The sequence below is a fragment of the Hyperoodon ampullatus genome (genome assembly GCF_949752795.1).
Source record: "Hyperoodon ampullatus genome assembly, chromosome: 11".
NCBI lineage: Eukaryota > Metazoa > Chordata > Mammalia > Artiodactyla > Ziphiidae > Hyperoodon > Hyperoodon ampullatus.
The window spans coordinates 80,650,238-80,676,689 of record NC_136924.1 but is presented as its reverse complement, the minus strand read 5'-3'; the positions used below and the strand labels follow the sequence as shown (position 1 = coordinate 80,676,689).

The following is a 26,452-nucleotide window of genomic DNA, read 5'->3' as shown; positions in this document are numbered from 1 at the left end:
TAAACAATTGCTGAGTCAAATTGTAAAAAGATAAGCAATAAATAATTCATCCTCCATGTTAACTGTATTAACATACTACCAATTAATTCTCATCACTTATTTCTCCTTAGAAGCCTGATGGTCAACTATAAATTTATGTCACCCAGACCACCACTACCATAAACAAATCATGTAATGAATCATCCATTATGGAAAGAAATTGCATCACTGGCAACAGCATTTCCAAATGTAGAAAATGCTGTAAACTGCCACCCAAGATACTCATTACAACCTTCAGTATGAAGGCATAAATAATATAACTATTCTGTTGCTGTTGGATGGAATGTTTTGTATGTCTGCTAGGTTCGTATGGTCTAAGTAATGTTGGTTACAGTCCAATTTTTTTTTTTTGGTTTTATATCTGGATTATTTATCCATTGTTGAAATTAGGGTACTGAAGTCCCCTACTATTACTGTGTTGTTACAATACAATATTATTAATCCTTTCAGATCAGTTAGCATTTTCTGAATATATTAAGGTGCTCAATTATGGATGCATATATATATATGATTCTTATATCTTCTTGATGAATTGACCCCTTTACCATTATATAACGACCTTCTCTGTCTCTTACCATTTTTGGCTTTAAGTCTATGTTGTCTGATCTAAGTATAGCTACCCTGCTCTCTTTCGGTTTCCACTTGCATGGAATATGTTTTTCCTCTCTTCATTTTGAGCCAATGTGTGTCCTTAAAGCTGAAGTGAGTCTCTTGTAGGCAGCATATAGTTGTACCTTGTTGTTTGTTGGTTTTTTAATCCATCCAGCCACTATATGTCTTTTAATTGGAGAATTCAATGTATTTATATTTTGAGTACTTATTGATAGGTAAGGACTTCGTAATGTCATCTCTTTTCCTGGCTGTTTTGTATTTCTTGCGTTCCTTTCTTCTTCTCTTGCTACCTTCCTTTGTGAACTGATGATTTTCTGAAGTGGTATGCTTTGATTCCCTGCTCTTTATGTTTTGTGAATCTACTATAGATTTTTGCTTTGTGGTTACCATGAGGCTTACATAAAATATCTTATACATATATCAGTCTATTTTACACTGTTAATAACTTCAATCACACACAAAAACTCTACACGTTTACTACCCCCTTCAAGCTTTTGATGTCACACTTTTTTTTTTTTGCGGTACGCAGGCCTCTCACTGTTGTGGCCTCTCCAGTTGTGGAGCACAGACTCCGGATGGGCAGGCTCAGTGGCCATGGCTCACGGGCCCAGCCACTCCATGGCATGTGGGATCTTCCCAGACCGGGGCACGAACCCGTGTTCCCTGCACCGGCAGGCGGACTCTCAACCACTGTGCCAACAGGGAAGCCCCTACCTCTTTTATATTGTATATTCATTAACAAATTATTGTAGCTATAGTTATTTTTAACACTCTTGTCCTTTAACCTTTACACTAGAGTTAAGTGGTTAATACTTCACAATATTACAGTATTATTCTAAATTTGACTATACACTTACCTTTACCACTACATTTTCATGTTTCTATGTTACTAATTACTGTCCTTTCAACTCGAAGAATTCTTTCAGCATTTCTCATAAGGCAGGTCTAGCAGTGATAATTCCCTCAGCTTTTGTTTGTCTGGGAAAGTTCTTTCTCTCTCCTTCATTTCTGAAGAACAGCTTTGCCATGTAAAATACTCATTTGGCAGCTTTTTCCTTTCAGCAATTTGGATATATCATCCCACTCTCTCTTGGCCTATAAGGTCTCTGCTGAGAAATCCACTGATAATCTTTTGGGGATTCCCTTATAAGTTACTAGCTTTTTCCTCCCTCTTGCTGCTTTTAAGGGTCTCTGTTTTTGATTTTTGACACTTGTATTACAGTGTATTTTGGAAAGGAGCTTTTTAAGTTAATTTTGTTTGATGACATATGAACTACATGTACTTGGATATCTGAATCTCCCCCCAGGTTTGGGAAGTTCTGTCATTATTTCTTTTTTTTAAAATTTATTTATTTTTGGCTGTGTTGGGTCTTCGTTGTTGTGCGCGGGCCCTCTCCAGCTGTGGCGAGCGGGGGCCACCCCTCACCGCAGTGCGCGGGCCTCTCATTGCGGCAGGCCCTCCCCTTGTGGAGCATGGGCTCCAGAGCACAGGCTCAGCAGTTGTGGTGAACAGGCCCAGCCGCTCTGCAGCATGTGGGATCCTCCCGGACCAGGGATCGAACCCGCATCCCCCGCACAGGCAGGTGGACTCCCAACCATTGCGCCACCAGGGAAGCCCTGTCACTATTTCTTTAAATAAGTTTTCTGCTCCCTTCCTGCTCTCTTCTTCTGGAACTCCAGTAATTCACCAACTGGCTCTTTTGAGGGTAGCCCATAGAACACATAGACTTGTTCACTCCTTTTCATTCTTTTTTCTTTGTACTCCTCTGACTGGATAATTTCAGTTATGTCTTCTGTCTCACAGATTCTTTCTTCTGATTGATCCATTCTGTTTTTGCTGCTCTCTAGTACATTTTCTATTTCATTTCATTCATTGTATTCTTTATCTCAGGAATTTGTATGGTTTATGACTTCCTTTTATTAAACTTCTCATTTTGTTCATGTATTTTTGTCCCTGATTTTGTTGAACTGTCTTTGTTTTCTTGTAGCTTATTGTGTTCCCTGGTCAACAGCTATTTTAAATTCTTTATTGAGTAAATTGCAGATCTCCATGTTTTGGGGTTGTCACTGGAAGATTGTGATCCTTTGGTGGTGTCATGTTACCTTGATTTTTCATATTTCTTGAAGTTTTGTATTGCTTTTTTTGCTTTTGAAGTAGCAGTCACCTCCTCTAGTCTTTACTAACTGCCTGTAGGAGAGAGATACCTTCTGTCAGCCCTGCTAGGTGTTCAGAGGCTCTCTCAGACCTCCTGTGAATATACCTGCTCCACGCTCCTTTCTCCCTTTTGTGGAAAAATTCCTAAGCTTATCTGCCTTCTCTGGATTCTAAAATACAGCAGGCCAAGTGCTGACAGCGTCTCTTTGTTTTCCCAAAGGTGGCTAAAGCTCAAGTTTGTAGTTTCACCCTTGCCTGCAGATTTCAATCCAGCTTTCTGCATGTGCTCACTAGCTGTCTGTCAAAGCTCACTCTCACTGCTGCCATCAGCAGTGCACAAAGGGAGCTGGCCACAGCGTGGTAGGGGTCTCTGGGTGAGGCATGCAGAGCACTGAGGGTTGTCCATGGGCTAGCTGGGCGGATCCAAGGTGAGGTGTTCCCAGCAGCTGGTGGACGGGCTTTTTGATAGAGTCTACAACACAGTTAGTAAGATCCGCATCCCTTTATAATGCCCTCTGAGAATCCTATCTGCCACTCTCCCAGCATCTTCCCACCCCCTCCCACCAACCCCCTTGTCTTGTAGCTCACAATTCAGTACTCTGGATGGGGCAACAAGGAAATGAGCCCCCTTGGCAACGTTCCACACAGCTGGAGAAGTTGGGCGCTCACTCACACACTCTCACTTTCCCCCACAGGAGAAATCATGGGCTGAGCTCTCTTTTGGCCCTAAGCTGTGTCATCACCTTGGAGGAAGGGTAATGCGGGTAATGTCAAGCTATTTACCTCTTATCTACTCCAGTGCTTCCAGATGCATGTTTTATTTTACTCCAATGGTGTGCTGAAACCTCTCACCTAGAAACCTGGAGTTCCACAAGGCTCTCATGTCCATGGATGAGTGCCTAAGATAGTGTTTTCCAGGGGTTCCCAGACTGTGGCTGAGTGGGTATGGAGCCTCTTCATGGGCTACTGCAGGGTCCACAGCTGAGACCAAGGTTTGTCTGCCTATTTATCAAACACACAGGTGGGTGACACCCTTCCCAGGTCACTTGGCATTGGGTGCTGGATGCCACAGCTCCCTCAAAGGCACTTTTGTCCATGGATGGATGTCAAGTTTTTGCTGTTGTTGGGGAGCAAGGGGACAAAAATGAGGGGCATCTTTTGCTACCAAGATACTAATATCAGAATTTTATAACTTAAAGGGCACTTGTTCTCTCTAGGGTAACTTTCATTCCCACAATCATTAAGTCTGGAAGGGTAATACTTTTTATTTAATTTAAATTTTGTCCACTTCTCTTGACTAGTAAATCCTCAATATGGATGCTGTTTTAGTAGAGCCAACAACTACCAGTCATTCTTCTATTTCTGTCCTAAAACAGTCACTTCCACCAAAAGGCTGTAATATGTATCTCAAGATAAGACCAAGAATATATAGCTTGATGCTCTGTGGAAGGTGGAGAAGGAGCTCAATTTTAGGTGCTCAAAAGGCATCTAGTTAAGCAGGTAGAATGAGTCTGCTGGACAATCTTAACGACCAACAATATATGGAATAATACAGAAAGCTACTTGTACAGTAGTTCAAAATGCAGCCACAGAAACATTCTACCAGTTGGTAGAACACAGTAACAGCAGTATATATGCAAAAATAATACTTAAAAATGGAGACTGAAATGTAGATAAGACTGTCAACAAGTAGCATGGCCTTAGCACATGGGAAAGGAGGAAGCACAAATTGAGAGTAAAAAAAGCGTCTTTGAAATGGGTTATAAAGAAAAGATTTTTGAATCAAGAACTAAAGCAGGGACTCCAACTTGGTACAAGCTGAATGAGTATCAAGGATAAGACACAAAAGGTCAGAACTCAACCACAAGTAAATATGACCCAATAATTCAGTACTGGGTTACAGCTCCTGAAATCTTGCAAGTCTAGGTCATGCTTTTGAGTGGTGTATATCTAAACACAGTGGTAAGGAATAAAAATGGCTCTAGCTTAGGGGAGAGGGCAGATGCAAGGGCTAAGAATGATACAGGAGTTGATAAAGGAGAACAATGTATATTTCACTGGATTGAAAGCCTGCTGAACCCTCATTAAACCACCAGTTATTTTTTTAAAATAAAAAATACTGAATCTCTATACTTAAAAAAAGAGCTTTTCCCCTTCTCTAATAGATACTCAAGGAAAAATGACAAGCCTAGAATTAGCATTTAACATTGAAATAACATGTTTCTTGCAACATGTTATGAACTTCCAGAAGCAGCACAGGAAGAAGACTCACCAAATATACACCGTATAACCATGACATTTCTTTTTTTTTTTTTTTGCTTTATCACAAATTTAATCAGTTATATGTATACATATGTTCCCATATCCCCTCCCTTTTGCGTCTCCCTCCCACCCTCCCTATCCCACCCCTCCAGGCGGTCACAAAGCACCGAGCTGATCTCCCTGTGCTATGCGGCTGCTTCCCACTAGCTATCTACCTTACGTTTGGTGGTGTATATATGTCCATGCCGCTCTTTCACTTTGTCACAGCTTACCCTTCCCCCTCCCCATATCCTCAAGTCCATTCTCTAGTAGGTCTGTGTCTTTATTCCTGTCTTACCCCTATGTTCTTCATGACCTTTTTTTTTTCTTAAATTCCATATATATGTGTCAGCATACAGTATTTGTCTTTCTCTTTCTGACTTACTTCACTCTGTATGACAGACTCTAGGTCCATCCACCTCATTACAAATAGTTCAATTTCATTTCTTTTTATGGCTGAGTAATATTCCATTGTATGTATGTGCCACATCTTCTTTACCCATTCATCCGATGATGGACACTTAGGTTGTTTCCATCTCCGGGCTATTGTAAATAGGGCTGCTATGAACATTTTGGTACATGTCTCTTTTTGAATTATGGTTTTCTCAGGGTATATGCCCAGTAGTGGGATTGCAGGGTCATATGGTAGTTCTATTTGTAGTTTTTTAAGGAACCTCCATACCGTTCTCCATAGTGGCTGTACCAATTCACATTCCCACCAGCAGTGCAAGAGTGTTCCCTTTTTTCCACACCCTCTCCAGCATTTATTGTTTCTAGATTTTTTGATGATGGCCATTCTGACTGGTGTGAGATGATATCTCATTGTAGTTTTGATTTGCATTTCTCTAATTAGTAAAGATGTTGAGCATCCTTTCATGTGTTTGTTGGCAGTCTGTATATCTTCTGTGGAGAAATGTCTATTTAGGTCTTCTGCCCATTTTTGGATTGGGTTGTTTGTTTTTTTGTTATTGAGCTGCATGAGCTGCTTATAAATTTTGGAGATTAATCCTTTGTCAGTTGCTTCATTTGCAAATATTTTCTCCCATTCTGAGGGTTGTCTTTTGGTCTTGTTTATGGTTTCCTTTGCTGTGCAAAAGCTTTTAAGTTTCATTAGGTCCCATGTGTTTATTTTTGTCTTTATTTCCATTTCTCTAGGAGGTGGGTCAAAAAGGATCTTGCTGTGATTTATGTCATAGAGTGTTCTGCCTATGTTGTCCTCTAAGAGTTTGATAGTGTCTGGCCTTACATTTAGGTCTTTAATCCATTTTGAGCTTATTTTTGTGTATGGTGTTAGGGAGTGATCGAATCTCATACTTTTACATGTCCCTGTCCAGTTTTCCCAACACCACTTATTGAAGAGACTGTCCTTTCTCCACTGTACATTCCTGCCTCCTTTATCAAAGATAAGGTGACCATATGTCCGTGGGTTTATCTCTGGGCTTTCTATCCTGTTCCATTGATCTATCTTTCTGTTTCTGTGCCAGTACCATACTGTCTTGATTACTGCAGCTTTGTAGTATAGTCTGAAGTCAGGGAGCCTGATTCCTCCAGCTCCATTTTTCGTTCTCAAGATTGCTTTGGCTATTCGGGGTCTTTTGTGTTTCCATACAAATTGTGAAATTTTTTGTTCTAGTTCTGTGAAAAATGCCAGTGGTATTTTGATAGGGATTGCATTGAATCTGTAGATTGCTTTGGGTAGTAGAGTCATTTTCACAATGTTGATTCTTCCAATCCAAGAACATGGTACATCTCTCCATCTATTTGTATCATCTTTAATTTCTTTCATAAGTGTCTTATAATTTTCTGCATACAGGTCTTTTGTCTCCTTAGGTAGGTTTATTCCTAGATATTTTATTCTTTTTGTTGCAATGGTAAATGGGAGTGTTTCCTTGATTTCACTTTCAGATTTTTCATCATTAGTATATAGGAATGCCAGAGATTTCTGTGCATTAATTTTGTATCCTGCAACTTTACCAAATTCATTGATTAGCTCTAGTAGTTTTCTGGTAGCATCTTTAGGATTCTCTATGTATAGTATCATGTCATCTGCAAACAGTGACAGCTTTACTTCTTCTTTTCCAATTTGGATTCCTTTTATTTGCTTTTCTTCTCTGATTGCTGTGGCTAAAACTTCCAAAACTATGTTGAATAAGAGTGGTGAGAGTGGGCAACCTTGTCTTGTTCCTGATCTTAGTGGAAATGGTTTCAGTTTTTCACCATTGAGGACGATGCTGGCTGTGGGTTTGTCATATATGGCCTTTATTATGTTGAGGAAAGTTCCCTCTATGCCTACTTTCTGCAGGGTTTTTATCATGAATGGGTGTTGAATTTTGTCGAAAGCTTTCTCTGCATCTATTGAGATGATCATATGGTTTTTCTCCTTCAATTTGTTAATATGGTGTATCACGTTGATTGATTTGCGTATATTGGAGAATCCTTGCATTCCTGGGATAAACCCCACTTGATCATGGTGTATGATCCTTTTAATGTGCTGTTGGATTCTGTTTGCTAGTATTTTGTTGAGGATTTTTGCATCTATGTTCATCAGTGATATTGGCCTGTAGTTTTCTTTCTTTGTGACATCCTTGTCTGGTTTTGGTATCAAGGTGATGGTGGCCTCGTAGAATGAGTTTGGGAGTGTTCCTCCCTCTGCTATATTTTGGAAGAGTTTGAGAAGGATAGGCGTTAGCTCTTCTCTAAATGCTTGATAGAATTCGCCTGTGAAGCCATCTGGTCCTGGGCTTTTGTTTGTTGGAAGATTTTTTATCACAGTTTCAATTTCAGTGCTTGTGATTGGTCTGTTCATATGTTCTATTTCTTCCTGATTCAGTCTTGGCAGGTTGTGCATTTCTAAGAATTTGTCCATTTCTTCCAGGTTGTCCATTTTATTGGCATAGAGTTGCTTATAGTAATCTCTCACGATCTTTTGTATTTCTGCAGTGTCAGTTGTTACTTCTCCTTTTTCATTTCTAATTCTATTGATTTGAGTCTTCTCCCTTTTTTTCTTGATGAGTCTGGCTAATGGTTTATCAATTTTGTTTATCTTCTCAAAGAACCAGCTTTTAGTTTTATTGATCTTTGCTATTGTTTCCTTCATTTCTTTTTCATTTATTTCTGATCTGATTTTTATGATTTCTTTCCTTCTGCTAACTTTGGGATGTTTTTGTTCTTCTTTCTCTAATTGCTTTAGGTGCAAGGTTAGGTTGTTTAGTCGAGATATTTCCTGTTTCTTAAGGTGGGATTGTATTGCTATAAACTTCCCTCTTAGAACTGCTTTTGCTGCATCCCATAGGTTTTGGGTCGTCGTGTCTCCATTGTCATTTGTTTCTAGGTATTTTTTTATTTCCTCTTTGATTTCTTCAGTGATCACTTCGTTATTAAGTAATGTATTGTTTAGCCTCCATGTGTTTGTATTTTTTATAGCTCTTTTCCTGTAATTGATATCTAGTCTCATAGCATTGTGGTCGGAAAAGATACTTGATACAATTTCAATTTTCTTAAATTTACCAAGGCTTGATTTGTGACCCAAGATATGATCTATCCTGGAGAATGTTCCATGAGCACTTGAGAAAAATGTGTATTCTGTTGTTTTTGGATGGAATGTCCTATAAATATCAATTAAGTCCATCTTGTTTAATGTATCATTTAAAGCTTGTGTTTCCTTATTTATTTTCATTTTGGATGATCTGTCCATTGGTGAAAGTGGGGTGTTAAAGTCCCCTACTATGATTGTGTTACTGTCGATTTCTCCTTTTATGGCTGTTAGTGTTTGCCTTATGTATTGAGGTGCTCCTATGTTGGGTGCATAAATATTTACAATTGTTATATCTTCTTCTTGGATCGATCCCTTGATCATTATGTAGTGTCCTTCTTTGTCTCTTCTAGTAGTCTTTATTTTAAAGTCTATTTTGTCTGATATGAGAATTGCTACTCCAGCTTTCTTTTGGTTTCCATTTGCATGGAATATCTTTTTCCATCCCCTTACTTTCAGTCTGTATGTGTCTCTAGGTCTGAAGTGGGTCTCTTGTAGACAGCATATATATGGGTCTTGTTTTTGTATCCATTCAGCCAATCTGTGTCTTTTGGTGGGAGCGTTTAGTCCATTTACATTTAAGGTAATTATCGATATGTATGTTCCTATTCCCATTTTCTTAATTGTTTTGGGTTCGTTATTGTAGGTCTTTTCCTTCTGTTGTGTTTCTTGCCTAGAGAAGTTCCTTTAGCATTTGTTGTAAAGCTGGTTTGGTGGTGCTGAACTCTCTCAGCTTTTGCTTGTCTGTAAACGTTTTAATTTCTCCATCAAATCTGAATGAGATCCTTGCTGGGTAGAGTAATCTTGGTTGCAGGTTTCTCTCCTTCATCACTTTAATTATGTCCTGCCACTCCCTTCTGGCTTGTAGAGTTTCTGCTGAGAGATCAGCTGTTATCCTGATGGGGATTCCCTTGTGTGTTATTTGTTGTTTTTGCCTTGCTGCTTTTAATATGATTTCTTTGTGTTTAATTTTTGACAGTTTGATTAATATGTGTCTTGGCGTATTTCTCCTTGGATTTATTCTGTATGGGACTCTCTGTGCTTCTTGGACTTGATTAACTATTTCCTTTCCCATATTAGGGAAGTTTTCAACTATAATCTCTTCAAATATTTTCTCAGTCCCTTTCTTTTTCTCTTCTTCTTCTGGAACCCCTATAATTCGAATGTTGGTGCGTTTAATGTTGTCCCAGAGGTCTCTGATATTGTCCTCTGTTCTTTTCATTCTTTTCTCTTTATTTTGCTCTGCATTAGTTATTTCCACTATTTTATCTTCCACCTCACTTATCCGTTCTTCTGCCTCAGTTATTCTGCTATTGATCCCATCTAGAGTATTTTTCATTTCATTTATTGTGTTTTTAATCGATGCTTGATTCATCTTTAGTTCTACTAGGTCCTTGTTAACTGTTTCTTGCATTTTGTCTATTCTATTTCCAAGATTTTGGATCATCTTTACTATCATTATTCTGAATTCTTTTTCAGATAGACTGCCTATTACCTCTTCATTTGTTAGGTCTGGTGGGTTTTTATCTTGCTCCTTCTCCTGCTGTGTGTTTTTCTGTCTTCTCATTTTGCTTATGTTACTGTGTTTGGGGTCTCCTTTTTGCCGGCTGCAGGTTCGTAGTTCCTGTTGTTTTTGGTGTCTGTCCCCAGTGGCTAAGGTTGGTTTAGTGGGTTGTGTAGGTTTCCTGGTCGAGGGGACTAGTGCCTGTGTTCTGGTGGATGAGGCTGGATCTTGTCTTTCTGGTGGGCAGGTCCACGTCTGGTGGTGTGTTTTGGGGTGTCTGCAGACTTTTTATGATTTTAGGCCACCTCTCTGCTAATGGGTGGCGTTGTGTTCCTGTCTTGCTAGTTGTTTGGCATAGGGTGTCCAGCACTGTAGCTTGCTGGTCGTTGAGTGAAGCTGGGTGCTGGTGTTGAGATGGAGATCTCTGGAAGATTTTCGCCGTTTGATATTATGTGGAGCTGGGAGGTCTCTTGTGGACCAGTGTCCTGAAGTTGGCTCTCCCACCTCAGAGGCACTGTACTGACTCCTGGCTCCTCAATTTGGGATGATTTGTTGTCTATTCATGTATTCCACAGATGCAGGGTACATCAAGTTGATTGTGGAGCTTTAATCCGCTGCTTCTGAGGCTGCTGGGAGAGGTTTCCCTTTCTCTTCTTTGTTCTCACAGCTCCCGGGTCTCAGCTTTGGATTTGGCCCCGCCTCTGCGTGTAGGTCGCCGGAGGGCGTCTGTTCTTCGCTCAGACAGGAAAGGGTTAAAGGAGCAGGCTCCTCGGGAACTCCGGCCCACTCAGGCCGGGCGGGAGGGAGGGGCACGGAGTGCGGGGCGAGCCTGCAGCGGCAGAGGTCGGCGTGACGTTGCACCAGCCCGAGGCGCGCCGTGCGTTCTCCCAGGGAAGCCGCCCCTGGATCCCGGGACCCCGGCAGTGGCGGGCTGCTCAGGCTCCCGGAAGGGCGGTGTGGACAGTGACCTGCGCTCGCACACGGGCTTCTTGGCGGCGGCAGCAGCAGCCCCAGCGTCCCACGCCCGTCACTGGGCTCCGCGCTTTCAGTCGCGACTCGCGCCCGTCTGTGGAGCCCCTTTAAGCAGCGCTCCCAATCCCCTCTCCTCGCGCAGCAGGAAACCAAGAGGGAAGAACAAGTCTCTTGCCTCTTCGGCAGCTCCAGAGTTCTCCCGGACTCCCTCCCGGCCAGCTGTGGCACATTAGCCCCCTTCAGGCTGAGTTCTCGCCGCCAGCCCCAGTCCTCTCCCTGCGCTCTGACCGAAGCCCGAGCCTCAGCTTCCAGCGCCGCCCGCCCCGGCGGGCGAGCAGACAAGCCTCTCGGGCTGGTGAGTGCCGCTCGGCACCGATCCTCTGTGCGGGAATCTCTCCGCTTTGCCCTACCCAGGTATGTGGGGAGTTTCTTGCCTTTTGGGAGGTCTGGGGTCCTCTGCCAGCGCTCAGTAGGTGTTCTGCAGGAGTTGCTCCACGTGTAGCTGTATTTCTGGTGTATCCGTGAGGAGGAAGGTGATCTCCGCGTCTTACTCTTCCGCCATCTTACCCGGAAGTCCTTTCACCATGACATTTCTGAGAGATGAGGAGACCAAGATTCTTTTCTGGGATTAAAACAAGTAACACAGTAACTTTTCTTTCTTCCAAGTCTGCAAAGCAATCTCCTTCATGCTTCTCTTGCAACATGAAAAGTTAATGAACAATAAGTTTTTAGCATAAAAAGTATATATAACATCATCCAATATGGGTAAACATAAATTTACCCCAACTACCTGAAAACTCTGCTTTTAAGTAGGCAACACACACACAAAACAACTTAAATTAAAATAAACAAACAGAAAAACATTATTTTTTGGAAAAGCACTGCATATGCTGCAGGATCATAGGCAATATTTTATATTAAATGTAAATCTCACCCAAATTCTGTTAGAATTTCTTAAAATTGTAAGCCATTATATGAATATTATCTTTTTCCTAAAGGAATACTCCGAAATTTTGCATTTCAGATATTTTAAGAGTTTTATTTGGCAAAGAGAAGCCTAAGAATTTTTTAAAAAACATTTCCAGAGGGAACACCCTTTACCATAAAATAAATTTGTTTAATTTGGGAGGACAAATGTATATTTCTGACATATGTGCCAATTTTACAATTAATACAAAAAAGATAAAATTAGTTGAAATATTTTAAAAATGTAAAAGCCAGTCCAGGCAACATAACTATACAATCTTGCTGTAAAAGTTCTTATATCAAATTCCATCCAAAATATTTATGCAATATACTAAATTCAGTTGCTCAAGTCACTCTTCACTGCCGGCTGGCTTTTCCATTTTCTGTTGTCTCCATTCTGAAAAATAGGAGGAAAAAAAAAAATGAGTTGGTAAAATAAAACATTCATTAACTACCAATATTTTTTCTCCTTATCTAACTATTAAATGAAATTAAAATTTAATATAGTCATAGAAGAGAAGAATGTAAGCACTTTAGAAAGTGACTAAAGTTAGGGTTCCCCCTGGTTAGTTTAACTTCCTCATTTTGCAAATGAGTGAAAATTGAGGCAGGCCCAGAGAGATTACACGACTTCCCCAAGCTTTCATTTCAAAGGCCACTGGTTTTTTCCCACTATACTGCTCCAAGCAAAACTAAGGGAAAAAATCTCTTCCATTTTGACAAGGATTTATTTCCTTTTCCACTAAAGAAATACCTTTATCAATACATTTTTAAGAGAATTCCTTCCAAAAAAGATTAAAATAACCATTTAAGTTATTTTAGATTTATTCTAATAAATCTTCAATTATTTTTAGATTTTAGATTTATTCAATTAAAATCAATATTCCTAATACTGTATTACTTACTAGGAAATATTTTCTCCCTGTTATTTTACACAAGAGTCAGTGCTGCATACTACATTTTCTCTACAGTTTTTCCCTCTATGATGTTTAATGAACATTCATGGTTACAGTCAATAATATCAGGTCTTTTACAAGTACCAAGAATCAAAGAAGGTAATTTTTTTTCTCTTCATAAGTAACACGTATGAGTCCATAATATTATAAGTAATAAAAGTTATTATAAGTAATAAAAAAATTGCTGAACACAACAAACAAGCAGCGTTTATTTTTTTAAACTTACTATAAGGCAATTAACAAAGCTAATTTCTACAATTATGAATACAAACCCATTTTCCTCTTTAAGATGTTGATATAACTCAGCTCTGTTATTAACAGAGTTCAAACGTCCAGCAAACTCCTGATGTTTTCTGGAATTGGCAGTATTGATTCTATTACTCCATAAGGATAATAAGGACACTGGTCCTGGTGTAATATTTGAAAGAGAACAAAGGTAGAATAATTCATTACTTCAAAATTTACAAACTTAACAAATTTATCCCTTAGTCTATTGTTCACTTTATATAATTTAAGCAGTATCATCTTCCCTTTATTCTAAAATTTGTATGTGTTTAGGGGTCCCCAAGACCACCTACTAGAGGTTCAGTGATTTGCTGGAAGGACTCAAGTGACTAAACATAAAGTTACAGTCACAGCTAGGAATCGTTACAACAGCACAGTAAGGACACATAGCCAAACCAGTGTGGGGAAAAGGCACAGTAGTCAAAGACTAGAGGAATCCATTTGCAGGCTTTCCATGCTCTCTCCCTCCCATGAGGGTTCACACAAGAGTGCATACTCCCTCCAGCAGCAAAAATGCAGCGATGTGTGTACAATATTTCTGCCAGAAAAGCACATTTAAGATTCCAGAGTTCAAGGTTTTTCTGGGGGCTGGTCACGTAGGCATTCCCTGCCTAACTACAACTACCAAAATTCCAGACTCCCAGAAGGAAAGCAGGTGTTCAGTTCAGATATAAGGCAAAATAACTTCATCATTTGGGGAATGTTTCAAAAGCCATATTCCCAGATGTCAGCCAAGGGCCAAACTTGAAAGCAGGCTTTTCTAATGATAATAGCCTCAGGCTTGCTATAGTTAACTCTTTTCTGCACAATAGAAAAGGCAAAAAACATTCTCTAACACCATATACAAAAATAAACTCAAAATGGATTAAAGACCTAAATGTAAGACCATTAACCACAAAACTCCTAAAGGAAAACATAGGTAGAATACTCTGACATAAATCATAGCAATTATTTTTTTCTGATCTGTTTCCTAAAGCAAAAATAAACAAATGGAACCTAATTAAACTTAGAAGCTTTTGCACAGCAAAGGAAACCATCAACAAAACAAAAACACAAGCTACCAAATGGGATAAAATATTTGCAAATGATATGACTGATAAGGGGTTAACATCCAAAATATAAAAACAGCCCTTACAACTCAACATCAAAACAAACAAACAACTTGATTTAAAAATGGGCAAAAGACCCGAATAGGCATTTTTCCAAAGAGGAAATGCAGATGGCCAATAGGCACGTGAAAAGATGCTCAAATCAGTAATCATCAGGGCAATGAAAATCAAAACCACAGTGAGATATCACCTCATACCTGTGAGAATGGCTACTGTCAAAAAGAACACAGATAACAAATGCTGGCAAGGATATGCAGAAAAGGGAACCCTTGTGCACTGTTGGTGGGAATGTAAATTGGTGCATCCACTGTGGAAAACAGTATGGAGGTTTCTCAAAAAACTAAAAATAGAACTACCATATGACCCAGCAATTCCACTCCTGGGTATATATCCAAAAAAACCCAAAAACACTAATTCAAAAAGATACATGCACCCCAATGTTCATAGCAACATTATTTACAATTGTCAAAATATGGAAGCAACCTAAGTGTTCATCAACAGATGAATAAAGATGTGGTGTGTGTGTGTGTGTGTATATGTATGTATACATCTATACACATACATACAATGGGAGACTACTCAGCCACAAAAAGGAATGAAATTTTGCCATATGCAACAACACAGATGAACTTGGAGGGTATTATGCTAAGTGAAAGAAGTCAGATGGAGAAAGACAAATACTGTATGATATCACTTATATGTGGAATCTCAAAAATACAACAAACTAGTGAATATAACAAAAAAGACGCAGACTCACAGATATAGAAAACAAACTAGTAATTACCAGTGGGGAGAAGAAAGGGGGAAGGGCTACCAGTGGGAGGAGGGAAGGGGGGAGGGGGTTAAGAGGTATAAACTATTATGCATAAAATTAGCTACAAGGATATATTGTACAACATTGGGAATACAGCTAATATTTTATAATAACTATAAATGGAGGATAACATTTAAAAATTGTGAACCACTATACTGTACATCTATAACATATAATATTGTACATCAACTATACTTTAATAAAAATAAATAAATAAATAGATAGATAAATAAAATTATAGCACTCCTAAAAGAAAACATAGAAATAAATCTTTGTGACTTTGGATTAGCAAAGATTTCTCATATATAACACCAAAAGCACATCATAAAAGAAAAAAATTTATATATTGAACTTCATCAAAATTAGAAACTTCTGCCCTGCAAAAGTCACTCTCAGGAGAGGGACAATCCACAGACTTGGAGAAAACATTTGCAAATCACATATCCAACATAAGATTTGTACCCAGAATATATTAAAAATTCTCAAAATTCAACAATAAACCCCCCCCAAACAACCCAATTTAAAAATGAGCAAAATATCTGAATGGACCTTCATCAAAGAAGATACACAGCTGGCAAATAAGCAAATGAAATGACACTCGCCATCATTAGTCATGAGAGAAAATATAAATTAAAACCACAAGGAAATACTACTACATACTTATTAGGAGAGAAAAAAAATCGTGACAATACCAAGTGCTACCAAGGGTGCAGAACAACCAGAACTCTCACTAACTGCTGGTGGGAATGCACATGTACAGCCACTTGGAAAAATGAGGTGGCACTTTCTAATAAAGGCAGTCATATACAATGGAATAAAAAAAAAAACAATGATAAACACACAACACAGATGAATCACAAATGCATTATGTTCTATGAAATAAGCCAACCTCAAAAGGCAGCACATTCTATGATTTTATTTATATGACATTCTGAGAAAGGCACAATCATAGGGGGAAAAAGACACATCCATGGTTATGAGGGATTGGGGGTAGGGCAGTGTAAGACGAGCACAACTGTTCTATATCCGACTGTGGTAGTGGCTGTTACACAACTGTATACAAGGTCTAAACTCATAGACTGTGCACCAGAAAGAGTTTATATTACTGCATATAAATTTTCCATAATAACAAAATTAGAAACATTTTTTCTTACTATAAAACTAATACATATTCATTAGATAAAGTGTAGAAAAAAGCAAAACATAAAGAGGGGATAAATCACCGATAATACTACTGCTCTAACAACCATACATATTTTTTTTAATGCCAATCTATAGCAATAAAATTACATTTGGGTTTTTCTATTATTGCATTACACAAAGAGAGGTGAACAGATTTTCACCAAATCTATAGGGCATGTTTGGAATAGCCCAACCTTCCATGCAGACTACACAGCAAGCACAAAATTCACTTTGGAGAGCCCTAGGAAGTTATTTTCCAAAGCAGATGAAACTGAGGTACAACAAAAGACCCATATCAAATTGCTGATCAGAAGAGACATATGACTTAGGTTGTAAAATAGAATGAAAAAAGAAACAAACAAGTTGCAAGTACCAGTCTTGAATGGAAAGTTACAAGGGCAGGCAGTGATTTGCAATCAAGTTGCTTCTCATATGGGCCACTCTATATAGTGTTTCTAGGGTGAAAAGCTTCAGGGATCTATTTAATTGAATTATAGCTGATATTTCATCTAAGTGACATGCTCTAGTGCATATGTGTATAAAAATTTCTTTTAAAATAAAGTGGACATCATGGTATATATGGCTGTGTAACCTGCATTTTAAATTTAACTTATTATACATTAATTCATTAATTTTTTCATTTAACAAATAATAATTGAACTTCTACTATAAACCAGGGACTGTAGTGGGTGGTAGTGAAAATTTACGACAGTAAATTTGTCGGGTTTTTTTGCGGTACGTGGGCCTCCCACTGTTGTGGCCTCTCTCGTTGCGGAGCACAGGCTCCGGACGCACAGGCTCAGCGGCCATGGCTCACGGGCCCAGCCGCTCCGCGGCATGTGGGATCTTCCCGGACCGGGGCACGAACCTGTGTCCCCTGCATTGGCAGGCGGACTCCCAACCACTGCGCCACCAGGGAAGCCCTACAACAGTAAATTTTTAAAAGCCCCTGCCTTTGAAATGTTTCAGCCGAATAGTAGAGGCAACATATCAATCAGCAATGTCAATGCAGTACTCTAAGTGCTACCATAGTATTAATCATGGGATGCAATAGAAACACAAAGAAGTACCTGACTTAATTGTGAAAGGAGGTCCTCAGGGAAGTCTTTTCTGAAAAAGTAGTTACTTAAGTTAAAATCTGAATGACATACATTAGCAAGAGGAAAGAGTGGGTATTTGTGAAAATAGTTATTCTGGGGCTTTATAAATTCCACCCTATGGACACATCATCATTTAAGTCATTCTCTTGCTAATTCATGTTTCAGTTGCTTGCAACTTTTTGCTACTATAAATAATAATTTTTAGAGTTCTATTTTCCAGACAGTGTTGAAGCACTGCTTAGATTAAACCTAAATTAACCTCATCCTAATCAGCAGTGGCATGTAATAGAATAATTTACCAATAGACATTTATTTAAATCCCATTATTTTCCAGGTACCCTGGGCAAATGCCTGAAAGACAAATATGACAAGATCGCTCTTACCTCCAATTTCAAAGAAATCAGTGAACTGGACAATATTAACATGTATTACAATATATATTACAACAATAGTATATAAAAAAAACAAACAATCCGACCTTCTCCCTAGGATGAGCTGCCAATAATTGTAACTAGCTCTGAGGTCTTATGTAAAGGCACAGTGGTAAGAACTCAGTCCTTTGTCATACCATTTCCCATTTACCCTGAAAGAACTGAATTTAGTTTACCTTCAAGATAACTAAAGCCTAAAGTGATTTCAGGCACTCCCAAACCCAAATCCTATCTTTGACTGCTAGAATTCCTCAAGAGGAAATTCAGCTTTTCAGCCTATAACTAAGACATAAAAGGCATTACAATAAAAATATTGTTTGTAATACCTTTACTGAAACCCATTCACAAGACATTTTAATTTATCAGTAAATGGGGATATTAGATCCTTCCCTAAGTTCAGTAACAGCTTAGAGAAAAGAGTCTGTCCTCAATAACCTAGCACTTAATATAGTGTTAGGAACATACACAGATTCAAGTTTATGTAATTAAAATTTCTTAAACCACAGACTTTATAGTAAAAGTGTTTATCTTCCAAAGGCTTCATTAATAAAGCTATGACACTATGTTTCCTTTAAAGCTGACAAATGGGACTTCCCTGGTGGCACAGTGGTTAAAAATCCGCCTGCCAATGAAGGGGACAGGGGTTCGAGCCCTGGTCTGGGAAGATCCCACATGCCGCAGAGCAACTAAGCCCATGTGCCACAACTACTGAGCCTGCGCTCTAAAGCCCGGGAGCAACAACTACTGAGCCTGTGTGCCACAACTGCTGAGGCCCACGCACCTAGAGCCCATGCTCCGCAACAAGAGATGCCACCGCAATGGGAAGCCTGCGCACTTCAACGAAGAGTGGGCTCACTGCAACTAGAGAAAGCCCATGCACAGCAATGAAGACCCAACGCAGCCAAAAATAAACTAAAATTAAAAAAAAAAGTTGACAAATATATTTACTGCCTATATTTTCCAAGCCTGTGAACAAAGGGTCTCCTAAACAACATCAGGAGCAGTGAGTAGCTCTTCCTCACACACAACATAAAAGGACACTGTACAACAGAACTAAACTGGAAAACTTTTTACAAACATAGTTACCGCAGTTCTATCTTACCTTTTGATTTTTCTACTGGTGGAGTTTCATCCATCTCAACAAGAGGCTTTTTATTTGGAGGTTCTGGGGAATCAGGTGAATCTTTGATAATCTCAGCTTCAGCCAACTCTTCTTTTCCACGTTCTAAGATTCCTTTTAATCTTTCAGAGGGACAAATAATAAAAACTTAAAAGTTTAAATTCTCAGAAATCTGAATGGTTCAATAATTTAACTAGACTTTACATACCAATCAATAAAAGATACCTGGCTCTCACAACATAAGCCTAGGAACAAATCAGAAGCTATACCTCAAATTAAAATCAGGTAAGAGAACTTAACGAATTTAAACACAAGTTTCCCTTTTCCTCCCTATAATGCAGTAATTCAGTGACATAGTCAGCTGTAAAATGGGGCTAAAATTATAAAAGAAAATGAAGAAGAATTTATAAAGGTGAAATTTTAAAGGTCAGAAATAATGTGATCTCTGTTGCAACAAAAAGAATAAAATACCTAGGAATAAACCTACCTACGGAGACAAAAGACCTGTATGCAGAAAATGTAAGACACTGATGAAAGAAATTAAAGATGATACAAACAGATGGAGAGATATACCATGTTCTTGGATTGGAAGAATCAATATTGTGAAAATGACTATACTACCCAAAGCAATCTACAGATTCAATACAATCCCTATCAAACTACCAATGGCATTTTTACAGAACTAGAACAAAAAAATCTTAAAATTTGTATGGAGACTCAAAAGACCCTGGATAGTCAAAGCAGTATTGATGGAAAAAAAACAGATCTGGAGGAATCAGACTCCCTGACTTCAGACTATAACAAAGCTACAGTAATCAAGACAATATGGTACTGGCACAAAAACAGAAATATAGATCATTGGAACAGGATAGAAAGCCCAGAGATAAACCCACGCACCTATGGTCAACTAATCTATGACAAAGGAGGCAAGGATATACAATGGAGAAAAGACAGTCTCTTCAATAAGTGGTGCTGGGAAAACTGGACAGCTAATGTAAAAAATGAAATTAGAACACTCCCTAACACTGTACACAAAAATAAACTCAAAATGGATTAGAAACCTAAATGTAAGACCGGACACTATAAAACTCTCAAAGGAAAACATAGGAAGAACACTCTTTGCCATAAATCACAGCAAGATCTTTTTTGATCCACCTCCTAGAGTAATGGAAATAAAAACAAAAATAAACAAATGGGACCTAGTGAAACTTAAAAGCTTTTGCAAAGCAAAGGAAACTACAAATAAGACAAAAAGACAACCCTCAGAATGGAAGAAAATGTTTGCAAATGAATCAACGAACAAAGGATTAATCTCCAAAATATATAAACAGCTCATGCAGCTCAATATTAAAAAAACAAACAACCCAATCCAAAAATGGGCAGAAGGCCTAAATAGACATTTCTCCAAAGAAGACATACAGATGGCCAAGAGGCACATGAAAAGCTGCTCAACATCACTAATTATTAGAGAAATGCAAATCAAAACCACAATGAGGTATCACCTAACACCAGTTAGAATGGGCATCATCAGAAAATCTACAAACAACAAATGCTGGAGAGGGTGTGGAGATAAGGGAACCCTCTTGCACTGTTGGTTGGAATGTAAATTGATACAGCCACTATGGAGAACAGTATGGAGGTTCCTTAAAAAACTAAAAATAGAACTACCATACGACCCAGAAATCCCACTACTGGGCATATATCCAGAGAAAACCATAATTCAAAAAGACACATGCACCCCAATGTTCATTACAGCACTATTTACAATAGCCAGGTCATGGAAGCAACCTAAGTGCCCAATGACAGAGGAATGGATAAAGATGTGGTACATATATACAATGGAATATTACTCAGCCATAAAAGGAACGAAATTGGGTCATTTGTAGAGACGTGGATGGATCTAGAGACTGTCATACAGAGTGAAGTAAGTCAGAAAGAGAAAAACAAGTATCGTATATTAATGCATATATGTGGAACCTAGAAAAATGGTACAGATGAACCAGTTTGCAGGGCAGAAATTGAAACACTGATGCTGAGAACAAATGTATGGACACCAAGTGGGAAAGTGGCAGGGGGGTGTTGGTGATGTGATGAATTGGGAGATTGGGATTGACATATATACACTAATACGTATAAAATAGGTAACTAATAAGAACCTGCTGTATAAAAAATAAAATAAAATTCAAAAAAAAACACCAAATAATGTGATCTTTGGAAGATGCTTCACAATTTTAATTTCTGAAGATATAGACAAAATACTATTTCAAATTACAAATAAGATTTAAAAATCTACTAGCATTTGTTCCCTAGTTTATGTATGTGGAAATGTACTTATGTTCCTTAAGGTAGGAACTTAACTCCAAGCTTATTTTGAATTTCATATACTTGAAGATCAGTGGGATCTGAATGAGAATATTCTTTCCCCCCTCTTCTTAAAGCAAGACAATTCTGTTTCAGAAACTCAGCAGCACTAAGGCAGAAGTGAACCTCTAAGGCCAAATGGAATAAAAGTGTCCTACTTATTTATGAATGAAATAATACACTTTCCAGAATTAGCTTCAAAATATTCAGGTGGGGGAGGTGGAGGGTGGTAGTGGTGAGGGGAATGGATGTGAATATATATGAAATGAGATCTGCCATGAATTGATTAACTTTTAGAAGTAGATAATAGGTAACTCTTTATTCTACTCTTGGATTAAGTTTCAAATTTTCCATAGTAAGTTCTGTTTTTAAGGACTGACTACATTGCCATTGTAATAGTTACCTGGTTCTCTGCCTCATTTCTGGCAAGGAGGTAGAAGATAGAGCCAACTACTGATAATATGTCATGATATTTTTATTTATAGACCTTTATTACTTTTTATGTTTTTTTCCAAATATAACCCTGACATCACTATATAAATCATGAACTGAGGAAAAGAGTGTACTATTGAGGAAGGTTTTCAGAATAGGACTATGATCTTTCATGCTTTCAAGGGTTTCCTAAACCTATTTTTATAATAGCATCTTCCACACTTTGCTGTAAATCGCTCATTTACTTGCCTACCTCTACACAACACTGTACATTCTTCCAGGGCAGGGATCGTATGCCAAATGACTGGCACATCATGGGCTTTTAATAAGTATTCACTGAATAAAGAAATAAAACTATGCCTTTGATGTTCATAACATATAAAAGCAACTACTGATACCAAAAATCATGTATTATGACTTTCAGCAGTTAATTAGGAAAAAAATTAAACACTATCTTTGCCCCAATAGTAAAAAAAAAATCATACCTCTTTAAGCCCAAGAAAGACCTTCCAGACTTGAAGAATGATAAAATAATAGTTATAAAATACAATAAACACATATTAAATAAAGTACTAATAAATAAGGTCTGAATGTTCAAATGCGGTACATGTAGAATGGGATATGCCAAAAGGCACCACAGTGCTATGTTAATTTAATTAAGAAATCACCTCTCTGAATCTTGCCAAGATTTCTCCTGTTCATAATCTTTCACTGCTTTCTCTGACTTGTCCTCTTTGTCCTCCCTTTTTCTTCCTCGTTTCTTTCGTTCTTCTTCTTCTGGGGGTTTGCTCCTACATGCCATTAGACATTCCAAGACTCTTTGATGTTTCTCCGAATTGTTGATATGGGCTCTGACAAGCGTTTCTAACTCATTCCACATGATACGGTACTGTTCATCTCTAAAGTAAAGATTTAAAATAATGTTCTTACAAAATACTCTTTAAATAATACCCAAGTGTCACTTGTTGCTGATAAAGTTAAAAGAAATAATTAAACATGGGTTTCCTTTCTCTTCCAACGGTGCAATTCTAAGTGATAATGTATCTAATTCTGCTATTTTATATCATTTCATCTTAATCATATGTATGTGTATATACACACCCCCAAACATATAATTTACATATGGAAAAGTTAGCTCAAAAAAACAGTAAGTATCAAGAAAATGTGATATACGAGAAAGAAAGAAAAAAACCCTACCTTTTAGGGCCTTTTCCTCTTGTACCAACTGTGGAAATAGGTAGAGGATCATTTTTTCTTTCCATATCGACTAAGTTGTATATTGTTTTTTGACAGTTTAACACATCTTCTTCTGTCAAAGATTCTTTCACAATAACACTGGCTAATGGAACTACCTGTTAGATTTAAAAAAAAAAAAAAGAAAGAAAAAGAAAATCTGTCATGAAAAATAAGTATCGAAGCATCTAAACAGTACTTGAATTGATTTTAAACATCACCATGGAGAGCTAATCTATAACCATCACTTCCATTTTCTATTACTAGTTCTTTAACTGTAGCAAACTCTTATATTTCATTCTTTGCTTGATAAATGTTATTTGTAAACAATATATAACTAATCTAGAAGAAAAACTGAAACTATTTAACACTTACCGCTTGCATGTTAAAGATGGTGGTCTGTGAAATAATCATAGGCCAGTAACGGGTGTGTTTTTCTAACTGATCTTTTGCTCGTTCCAAAGGAATCTCAAGACTTCCATCGATTTTATATCTGGGGTCTAGAAAAGGAGTTAATCTGTTTTCCCTCATAAATTCACCAAAATCCTAATGATAACCAAATAAGATAAAATTAGAAACTATTTTCTAATGTTTCAGTACGGATTACATGTAACAGTCTGTTCCCCTGAGGTCTTCTGTCCTGTGATATGCAACAAAGCATTTTCTCTAACAGCCCGCCCTCCACACACTAATTTCTTCCTTTCTTTTTGAACATGAAACCTATCAGCCTTTATTCAATGGAGATGAAGAAAGCTTCAAACATTAAAACATTCATGGTTCTTTCCACTTTTAAAAAACACTCATTTTTCTTCACTTCTATAATTTAACTCTTTTCTATTATATGCAGATAAAAGAATAAGTTCATCACATTAGAATACCATTTTGCTTAAAAATTACCTTAATACAACATCAAAATGTTAACAGTGGTTATCTTTGAATGATGGAATTACGGGTAATTGATAGTCTTTGTTTTTGCTTTTTTATAAAAAGAATCTACATTTTCTAAATTTTCTACAATGAATACTTACTAGCTTTCTCCTTATTTAAAAAATTATGTAAAAATAAAAATGAAAGCCTAATCAAAAACAATTACAGTACAAAACACTTTGTGGTTTACAAAGTATATTCATATACATCATTCACATTTAATTTTTAAAACCACCTTAAAAAGTAGACAGCCATGAAATATCAAAGAGGGGTGGAAGAGTGAAAAATTCAAATCAGAACAATTCAATTTCTACCAAAAATAGATAAAATTTCCTTGTATGCACCTCTCAATAATATAAAAATTTATAGTGTTATTTCAAAGTAGCAGAATCCAAACTTTCAAATGCTTATGCTTGGCACTTAAGTTACTAGAAATAAAATTCCACCTGAAATATTAGTTCGAATCAACTTCCATTCTCTCCTATAATTCCAGTGTGTGTCAATGCTATTCAGATACTTCTCAGCATACACTGAGTATGTAAGGAAGACAACATAGTGATAAACGGCTCTTTTGAGCAAATACTGCAGGAAATTCACCTAATTAAAACAATAATAAAAAACCAACTTCTCTAAACTTCTTTTTGCCACAGATCTTAGCATATAATAGGTACTCTATGTACTTGCTGAATGACAGACTCAAAATTTATAGATATTAGAGTCTTACTGTAATCCGGTAGTCTGTAACTCTTCCTCCACATCCTTCACTAATTGAAGGTGGATCTTCTAGAATGGATCGAGAACTGCTAAGGACGTGCAAAAAAATCTCTCCTCCATGGCTACTAAGCATATGACTAATGACTTTGGAACCTGACTTTCGTGGTTGTTCCAATAAAACAGAACGACCTGTCAAAAACAAGATTACTCTATCAGTAATGAAATCCCAAGGGCTCTTAGTTCTTCCCTTAAGATTTATGTCTAGATTTTTCATTTTATTTATTGCTCTTCATATTTTAACCAGCATTGCTAATTGAGTGTATCTGCATATCAAGTCCTAAAAATCTGAATTCTAGCCTTAGCTTTCTCTTTGCTTCTCCAAGCTTACATAGTTACACAGTTTTCCAAAGTAAGTACAGTGTTTGGTTATATTATTCATTCAATTACAAGTTCATACAAAATTTTTCTCCTGGACATCAAGAAGAAAAGTGGGACAACTCTTATATAACCCTTAGGTTATCAAAGCTACAAACCATTTGGGGGAGAAAGCAAGTCTCAATTCACTTCTACCATACCTCCTTATTGGCACTGTTATTTTAACTACTTGCTACTTTACATGACCAAATGTTATTTAATCTGAACATTACATAATCTGATAATCAAACTGTGCTTAATATAACAATGAAATTAACCTTATGCTAAAGGCAGAGTAAATCTTTACAACTGTGGTTCCAAAACCTAGTTATTATAAGAATCATCAGAGGAGCCATCAGAATTTAGATTTAGCAAATGGAATTCAATAATTTTTAAAAAAATTTTTTACACAAGGAAACATCAGATTTAAAGTCATACCTCTAAGAATAATATGGTATATTACTGAAAATAAGATGTTTATTTATAATAAAGATATAGTGTTTAAAGAGAAATAATTCCATATATATTTTGCAATTTAAAATTCAATAGGCCAAGATAAACAAGTCTATATTATTTTATCTTCCAAAAAAAATCAACTTAGACTCTAAATGTCAAATTTTTAAAATAAAAATTCTAAAAAATATATTAAGTAAATTTACTTAGATACAATAGTCTGAAAGACAAAGTCAACTTATGTTTGAACATTAGTAAAACTGTTAAAGGGTATTTACCATTATATAAATTTAAAACAGCTTTGGGAAATAAAATGGTTAGACTATATTGAAGAAAACAGCTTTTCCAGAATTCACATTTTCACATATTCTCACTAATGATTTCACTTGTCATAATCTCAGTCAAAACAATTAAATGATGAAAGTTACCATTTAGAAGAAAATTAGTAAGGCAGGAGGAAGGTCTACTATTTACATCTACGGGTGAAATTCGATAAGCGCCAGTGCAATAGTGTAATTCTGAAACAGAAGAAAACACTCATTTGAAAGAATATAAAGAAATATTTCCACAATTAAAAGAGGGAAAACAAGCAAAAACAAAAGCTTGTTCCTTGATCCTCTAAAACAATGAAAAACAAAATTCAAAAAGAAACAAATAATCACTACACAATACTTAAAGAATCTTTTGATTATTCTTTTCTCTTTCAATTATTTTTAAATACCTACCAATGTTATTTGTCCTTGGTGTGCACCACTTTAATGTTATCGTTTCTTTAAATGAGCCTTCTCTACTGCTTCCACTTAAGTGGTTATCACCTTTAAAAATAAGTTAGAGAAATAA

At 37.2% G+C, this 26,452-nt stretch overlaps 1 protein-coding gene across 3 annotated transcripts in view; it reads right to left on the bottom strand.

Annotated features, from left to right (window-relative positions):
• Nucleotides 1–12,307: 12,307 nt before the first annotated feature.
• The window catches only part of INTS13 (integrator complex subunit 13), a gene marked incomplete at its 5' end in the record, with an annotated part of 31,239 nt that continues 17,094 nt past the window's right edge, over nt 12,308–26,452 (bottom strand). For all 3 annotated transcript variants that reach the window (XM_079714199.1, XM_079714200.1, XM_079714201.1), the window contains 9 exons: nt 12,308–12,478; nt 13,310–13,445; nt 19,061–19,200; nt 22,540–22,770; nt 23,069–23,223; nt 23,480–23,650; nt 24,756–24,934; nt 26,041–26,130; nt 26,338–26,427. In XM_079714199.1, the coding sequence (XP_079570325.1) occupies nt 12,439–12,478; nt 13,310–13,445; nt 19,061–19,200; nt 22,540–22,770; nt 23,069–23,223; nt 23,480–23,650; nt 24,756–24,934; nt 26,041–26,130; nt 26,338–26,427 (1,232 nt within the window). In that variant the 3' untranslated portion in view covers nt 12,308–12,438. The remainder of the gene's footprint in view (nt 12,479–13,309; nt 13,446–19,060; nt 19,201–22,539; nt 22,771–23,068; nt 23,224–23,479; nt 23,651–24,755; nt 24,935–26,040; nt 26,131–26,337; nt 26,428–26,452) is intronic.